Source organism: Xiphophorus couchianus, chromosome 8 (assembly GCF_001444195.1).
Source record: "Xiphophorus couchianus chromosome 8, X_couchianus-1.0, whole genome shotgun sequence".
Lineage (NCBI taxonomy): Eukaryota > Metazoa > Chordata > Actinopteri > Cyprinodontiformes > Poeciliidae > Xiphophorus > Xiphophorus couchianus.
In genome coordinates, this window is record NC_040235.1 from 24,326,986 (window position 1) to 24,335,229 (window position 8,244).

At 39.6% G+C, this 8,244-nt stretch overlaps 1 protein-coding gene across 2 annotated transcripts; it reads left to right on the forward strand.

Moving 5' to 3' along the window:
- Nucleotides 1–865: 865 nt before the first annotated feature.
- LOC114149028 (uncharacterized) lies at nt 866–3,011 on the forward strand. 2 transcript variants are annotated; one of them, XM_028024576.1, is made up of 2 exons: nt 866–1,253; nt 1,364–3,011. In XM_028024576.1, exon 2 carries the CDS (start codon nt 1,418–1,420, stop codon nt 2,456–2,458), a length of 1,041 nt encoding a protein of 346 aa, XP_027880377.1. In that variant the 5' UTR covers nt 866–1,253; nt 1,364–1,417; the 3' UTR covers nt 2,459–3,011. The 2 variants fall into 2 exon arrangements, with proteins under 2 accessions (XP_027880377.1, XP_027880376.1); XM_028024575.1 differs by having other exon boundaries at nt 866–1,250; nt 1,361–3,011.
- The last annotated feature ends 5,233 nt before the right edge of the window (nt 3,012–8,244 follow it).

Below are 8,244 nucleotides of genomic sequence, written 5' to 3' on the forward strand. Positions count from 1 at the left end.
AAATATACACCAAATATATATTTTTTAAATATCTGACTAAACTAACCTGGGTCATCTGAGCACAACAATGTATGTTTTCCTGGTGTTTGCTGAATATTTTTTTATTTTAAACATTGTAGTAGGTGAATGGTGTCTGTAAAAGCCCTTGTCCTGGTGTAGAACTCAATACATTATCATAGTTTAAAAGAACTAAAATAATTATATTTAGTTGTCATAATATATTATTTTATAAGTATTCAAACAACTAACTTCATAACTATCAATGAATGCAATTAAAAGTCATTTAATGTATTTTCAAATTCAATTGAAATTGTGTCCTCAGTTTTTGTCAACACCGTCAGACATAGAAAGAATGTGAAAAAAATCAGGCATTATTGAAGGGCACCAGAAATTCTGAGGACCCCATGACCACTTCCTTTCTCTTCCTGTGCTTGGGGGAATAAGCAGCTCTGGTAAGCTTATATTATTCTTTTGTTTTTTCTTCTTTTTTATTCCTAAGTTGTTTGTCACAACCATAAAGTGTCAACACCATAAGTAACATTTTTCAAACTTTTGATGAAATTTTGTTAAATAAATGCTTAATTTTAGTATATTTTAAGGATTTAAAAGAACTGATGAGCTACAATATGGCCTCCTTCAGAATATCATCATATAAATGAAGTTAGCATGGCGTTTTGTCAACTCCGTCAGATGTCAACTCCATCAGATTTTTTGACTGACGGTGTTGACTCTCTTAGTGATGGTGTTGACAAATGTCACTTAAGTGTGCAGTTAATTCATTTTACTGTATTTTACATAATTGACAGCACTTCACATTCATCATGTATTTCTTTTTAAAAATGTTTCTGATTATTTTCAGCAACGTGTAAAGTTTAATGGTTTAAATTTAATACAATTTTATTAGTCCTTTAAAATTAATAAGATGTAGTTTATTTTGTAAGGGAAGGGTATGTTTATCCCATGACAAGCAGTGTACTGATGATAATTGCCTATATTTCAGGCTACAATGGCCAGAGAAAAGCTGTCAGTGGAGGAGCGCAAAAGAAGGAACAGGGAGTATCAGAAAAGAAGGAGAGAAAAAATAAATAGCCAGCCTGAGCTGAAGGAAGAGTTTTTAAGAAAGGAAAGGAAAAGATGGAGACAGAGAGTGGAAGAGGGAAAAATAAAACATATCAATAATCTGGGTGAAAGAGATAAGAGACGTAAGAGAAGACTTTGGAAGCAAAAACAAAAGGAGGCAAGAGAACGCAGAAACAGAGCAAAGGAAGGCCAGAAAAGTGTAGATACCCCACCGCAGAGTCCTGTAGATTTAAATTTTGAAGAACCAAGGAGCACTAGGCAGCGGGCAGCAGGGGAAAGGGAAGTACAATCCTGTCACTATGGACAAAATCTCCCGCAGATCACACTTCACACAGGCATGTTCTACACTGGGCAACAAAAAGCAGGATTCTGCACAATCTCGGAGTCAAAGCGTCAGGATGCTGCAGCCATATGGACCTATATGGATCAAATCCTCACAGATATTCACATCAGATATCCGGCTATAAACACTATCCACTTTTGGTCTGATGGTCCAAGCAAACAATATAAAAATAAGAAGAACTTCTTTCTCCTCTGTGTTGTCCCGCAACGTCTGGGATTTGAGAAAGCTACATGGAATTTCTTCCCAACATCACATGGCAAAGGCGCTCCAGATGGCATTGGGGCGACGGTGAAGAGATGTGCTGACAGTATTGTGCTGAGAGGTCAGGATATCATAGATGGCAAATTATTCTTTGACAAGGTGTCCAACAGCTTAAGTGGTGTCAAGCTGCAATTTGTGACAAATGAAGATTTTCAGTCTTATGACTCTCTCCTCCTGCAAACCCTGAAATCAATTCCAGGAACAAGAAACATTCACCAAGTGCTAGCTCAGGGGAATGTCATCCATTGTAGGTTCCTTTCATGTTTTTGCGGAGAGCCACAGATTTGCAAGTGCTTCAGTCCCACCATTCACTCTTTTGGCAACACAACACAGGACCCAGATGTCCATGAAAGTTCAACCACTGCTAAAGTTCAAAATCCTCTGGAAATGCTGATGGAGGAAATGGAGAAGGAGCCGAGCAAGACACCTAAAGGAACAACAACCCTGATAGATCCTTGTGATGTCCAAAGTGAAGACTGGCTTGTTGTGATGTATGATGGAAAGTGGTGGCTGGCTAAAGCCTTACAAATTGACAAAGAGCACGAAGATGTACAAGTGGAATTTTTTCATCCTCATGGACCAACTCTTAGCTTCAAGCAAAAACAAGGTCGTCGGGATATCTGCTTTGTGCCATTTTCGGATGTCCTAGTTAGGCTGAGAAAACCATCCTCACCAGTCCGCACAAGCAGCACCAGGGGTGTATACCGCATTTCACCAGCTGTTATGGATTTTATTGAAGGAGAATATGTGACACGTCTATTGCCTGGGGATTAAATATTCTGACTTTTAAGCGATTTAGAAAGATATGAATTAGTTCACAATATATTTCAAAAAGTTCTGTCGTGTATATTTTTGTTTGTATTCATCTTTTACATTTTGATTGAAAATCGTCCTGGTTGATGACTTCAGTGACAAAGGTACATTCTCAAAAATTTAGATGTTCCTTGAAATCTAAATATGGTTATTTCACATTTTTTCTTCATATCTTCACATTCTACAACATTTCAGCATTTAATTCTTCTTAAATGTCATTTCAAGTTCAGTGTTTTCTTTTTACTTACTAGTTTGTCACCACCATCAGTTTTGTGTCAACACCGTCATGTGCCGTCAACTCTGTCAGATGTAGTTTATGTTGCATTTTGTTTAAAATAACATTTATTTTGTTTCTTGATAGGCATTTGTTTGTGAAATGTCTGAATTCATGTATTTGGTGCATATGTGTTTTTTACTAATAAATGACACTGTTCATTGTGGTGATTACTTTCAAAATTGTTTTTTGTATCAATTGAACTGGAGTAATTAAATACAGACTAAATAAATGTTTAAATTGTGGTATGATTAATTTAAAAAACATGGACATAATTAAAATAATTAAGACACCACAGAGAGTAAAAATATCAGTCATAAGTTCATTAAAAAATAATTTTATACCAATTTATTTTTGTCTGATGGTGTTGACAAATTTCTCAGTCAGATCCAGTAAAAATGTAATTTAAAAGAAAATGCTGCAGCTGGGAGCCTGCACCTTAACATATTTACATTCCCAAAACATTATTTGTCATGTATGAATACATAACTTCAGGAATAAATAACATTTTTGGTGGAAGAATTTTAAAACCATTTTGTCCCTTATCTCAAGAATCACTGACCTGATTCCCGTTAAGATGATGAGGGATTTTGATCTGCTCTTTTCTTTGGAAAACGAAGAATAAACAGTCAAGCAAAGAGTCAAACGTGGTTCGGCGTTTACTTAAGTGTGCACACTGAATTCATTTGTGGTACTTGAAAGAGGAACGTTTTCACATTTTTGTCAGGTTACAATCCCCGAACGCACATTTCATGGAAGGAAATGATTCATGGTGTTAAATATTATATAAGGAGCAGCGTGGCGTGGGCTTGTGCTCAGCCTCCAGATTCAACGTTTCATTGGACCAACTTTCACCTCCGTGGCAGTGGGAAGTCTTTCGGACGTCTCTGTTTGTTTTGTGTGGGTAAAAGCTCAGTCACACTGGAAGTCCGTGAACGCCCATTTTCAGGCCTTGCCACTGATTCGGTGTATTTTTCTAAACCATTTCATTTCATTTCTGGCTGTGGAAAGACATTTGCTGCCTCTGAAAGTTTAATTGCACTACCGTTCAGTACCATACTCCTCCCATTTCTGTTTTCCATTTTTCTCACCCAGCCCCGCTTCAAACTCTTCCAGAACGTTATCGCTGACCTGTCTGCTGTGTTCTTTTGTGACCTTCACAATGCTATTCGTCCTCAAAGAAAACAGTTTGAAATTTAAGTTTAAAACTAACAAATTTTGTTAAATAATGACTTTTAAGAAATGGACTGACTCAACTAGGTCAATTCTAGTTGAATTGCACATCTGCACATCTGGTTTGTCCTCCAACGTTGAAAATAAAATAAGAATTGAGTAATAACCCAGCAAAAAAGTGATAAACTATTTAAGTCTATTCTATAAGAAGAGGATGTATTAAACTTTTCCCCAATAACCACATGTAAGATGTGCTGTTCGTATCTTAGCTCAGAGACCTAGCTTGCTAGCAAGTTGGACTTCAGCATTAGCATTGTTGCTAAGATAGCTAACAACGGGATTTGAATTCTTCTCAACCACAACTCTGATGATAGTTCAAAACCTATAGCAAAGCGATAAACTAATTCATGACATAATTCATCTGATCATCTACTGTCTTTAACCCGGTGGTCTGCTGGTTCCTGTCACCAGCCACCAATGGGCAAGAGGCAGGAGTAAGGCTGACAAAACACTGCCTAAAAGGGAGCGCTTCCATCAATTTAGAGTGTTCACTCCATGTAACAATCATGTTTTTGGTTGAGAGAGGAGGCCGAATCCAGAACACGCTAACTCCGTCTAAAAAGACCCAACTGTGAGATTCGAACTCGTGACGCTATTTCTGAAAGGCAACATTTTATCCAACTGCTTCACTGTGATGTTCCACACATGGCCCAACGTCTCCACTTATATTCCAATCAAACGGTTTAGGTTGGAGTTATTACCAAAATAAGGTAGAGTCTAACCAACATTTAACATTGGACTTAAACTCATTGAAATGTATGACTTGAACGGCTAATCCCGCCAGAATTCATTGTTTACAGTGTCGGTTCAAGTAGCACAGTGACTGAACCAAGCTAGCTTAACAACCCAGTAGTCTGCGGCTGCAGTCTTGAAGTTCTGTAAAAGGCCGCGTTCACTTTCTCCTCTCTCCTTTTTAATGCACCTCCATCTGGCGCCCTGCCTGTGCCCCACTTTCCCTTGGGCTCCTCGGGGAGCAGCCGGCAAAGTCACAGACTGCAGGCGCAGGCCTTTGGAATTCATAAAATTCATAGGATTTTTCACAAATGAATGAACACAATTTTCTACCAATTTCCTCATTATGCAAATATGCAAAATATCACATTTAGGCCAATTAGGCCTCCACACAGTTCCGAATTTAACCGTTTAGGCTGGTAATTGCAGAAACTATCAAATAATTACCGCTGCTAATTGCGAATATTTGTGACAGATACAACAAATTCTCTCGCAAATTACGTTTTATTCAAGAAGCCATTGACTAACCCCGCAACTTTTTTTTTCTTCTTTTTCTTTTTTAAAATGCAAAGTCCAATTTAGCTTACATAATAGAGCGAATTGAGAGCTTGTTATCAAATTTGAGCAATTCATAAAGCCGTAATGTGGAATGATGAATTAAATTGGTCCAAGATCCACTCTGTGTTTTACTGATCTATTTCACTGGCCATTCTATTTGTTGGAGAAACGTCTCCTGCTATTATTATGGCTGCCTCAAAGTCTTTCATGTGGCAATAAAAGCTGATAGATGGTGATGGGTTCTTAACGCCGGGCCTGGTGTTAGCAGAGTGGACTGAGGTTTGGCTTTCAGAAATATCTGTTTTTGTCTTGTTATTGCAACGAACCATTTAATAACAATCTAATAAAACATCTTGTGACAAAACTCTTTCTTTCTTCCTTTAATTTTTTTTTTCTTCCTGCTGTGGCGTAATAAACCGCTCACAGCTGCAGGTGCTGCATTCAGACAAGGTCATCTTTGGACATTTCTCCCACCCCCACCGCCAGACGCAGGCATTTCTAACTGTCTTGTCGGTGACCCGTTAGCGGATTATGGATGTCCCCCTCGGGTGGCGATTTGTTTAATCTGTGGAAATGGTCCTGGTGCTGTGTAAACAAGCTGGGAGCGGAGTGAAGGGGGCCGCCCGAGCGTGGCGAGGAGCCCCTATTTGTCAGGGACCCTTCATAAAACACGGGGATGACAGTGCAGAAGTGATGTCTTCATTTTGAAGAGTAAAAGACGTGAATGCGTTTCAGGTAGATGTAAATAAAAATAAGCTCCCACAGACCGAGTCACTGAGTGGACTGGAATTGTTTTATGTGTTCAAGGTCTGAACCATCAGATATTTTTGACAGTGTGTTGTAACCTTTTACATCTGTGTTCAATCCGAAGAGCATGTTAGACAAGCGAAAAATTAAGCCTTCTGAGATAAATTTTGATGTTTTAATTTCGATTAATTAAATTTTGATTAATTGTTTTATGCGTTAAGAATTTTAACACAATCACTTTTTTTTTTACATACAAAAAGTTCAGAGAGGAACCTTTATATTCGTGTGTTTCTGGCACAACCCAAAAACTGTCGCACAACAGCGATGGACGTCAAAGCTCACTTCTCTTGGCCCACTGGGAGTTAACTCTTTCTTCAAAGAACGATCTGATGGGACTCTGGAAAATACTATTCTTGTGTTCAAGTTGTGCTAAAAGAAGTTAGCCTATAAGCTAAACTATTCAAGCCTAAAATAGCATCTCAATGCTAAATGTGTTGCAGGAGCACAGACGTCCCGGACTCTAATGTCAGCGTCCACAGTTCACATTTGTTTAAGAGAAGCTCTAGGAGTGATTGTTCCTGAAACACTTGAAAGCTGAATGGGTAGGATAGCACTTTGCACCAATGTGATGGTTGCATAACCTAACAGATTAAAAACAAATATCTTTGTTATTGAGCTCATACTTCTATTTATTCAAAAATTTAGCAGCAAAAAGGGTTTTTGAATTGAGAATGTTGCTTATTTTGTCGATATAAGGTTTTTGGGTTAAATCTGGTGTCCATGTAATTTTGGGATGGGGTTGCTGTGGAACTATGGGATATCTGGGTACCCTCCAGTGTGTAGGACAAGAGACACATGTGAAAGTTACAGGACACTGGCACTTGACCACTGAAGTTTGAAACCACTGGTCTAAGGACTATCCGATCCTTGTATGCCCAAAGAAAGAGATGTGTTTGCATTCTCAGCTAAAAACCGAGTCTGTTCCTGTTAGGATTCATGTTAGTGGTTGTATGTGTCTGTTCTGGACGACGTAATCCACCTGCTGGTGCCTTCATACCTGTCTGTAATCACTTCCTTTGCGTGGTGTGACTTTTAAGAAGTTGTGAAGCAACCATTTGGCGCCACCTGGTTGATTTCTTTGTGGCTTCCATGCCACAATGGTTCCTGTTTCCAAACTTCACCTTGCTTTGGATCTCCTTCAAACCTCCATCATCCACCGTTGTCTTCCGGAGCGTCGCTGCCATCAGCTCCCATTAGCAAATCTTCAGGGTTAGAGGAACTCACCCATTCGCCCATCCATCAAGTCACAGCCACTTGCCTCCACGAATCCAACCCTCTCTCCATGCCAGGTCATAAAAACCCTCTGAGACCACAACAGTTCCCAGTGGACTCCACCGTAGCTGCCCCTTGTCACAGATCCCTTATGTGGTGTTCATGGACTGGATCTCAAGTAGTCGTGTAGGATGTTGATGACGTTGATCTTGTTCTGTTGGCTTCTTCAGGGCAGGACCTCCAGCACGTAATTCTCTGCTGAGTGTGAAGGGTTGAGAAGGATGGCCAGCACTTAAACTCAGAGGTAGGGTGAGGTAGAGATGCTGCTTCTCTGCTTTGAATGCAATCAGCTGAGGTGGTTCATGAATCAGATTGGGATGAACCAGAACTCGCTGGAGGGACTGTGCGTCCTGTGAATGCCTCGGAGGATAGTGCTGGAGGGAGGGAAGTTGGGGTTCCCTCCTTCAACTGTTGCACCCACAATCTCAGATAAGCAGAAGACGATGGATGGATGAATATGTCCACAGAAGGAATACAAACTAAAGCATGTTTGATGTACTTCCTCTAGCTTCTAGGACATATCTACTGTTTACACTCAAACCTATTGTTCATAAGACTCTCATTACTCTGAGCTTTCCTGCTACTTTTATCTACATCGTCAGGAAATCTAGGAATCCATCCAACTTGCCTAGCATCTTACCGTCATGCAGGGTGTGAATTCATAGCGTTTGAAATGTAGTAGCTGACCCAATTCTGCTTCCAAGCATTCCTCTGTGGTTGCGATGTTGCACTGATTGCGATTTTGTGCATTGTGCAGCTCTATTTAGCAGCTTCACCACAATGGGCGCTCAATGCTGCTTGTCATAATTGGGCATAGGGATTATTGAAGAAATGTGGAGACCCCTAAAAAAAATATCAATGTTTAGAGGTG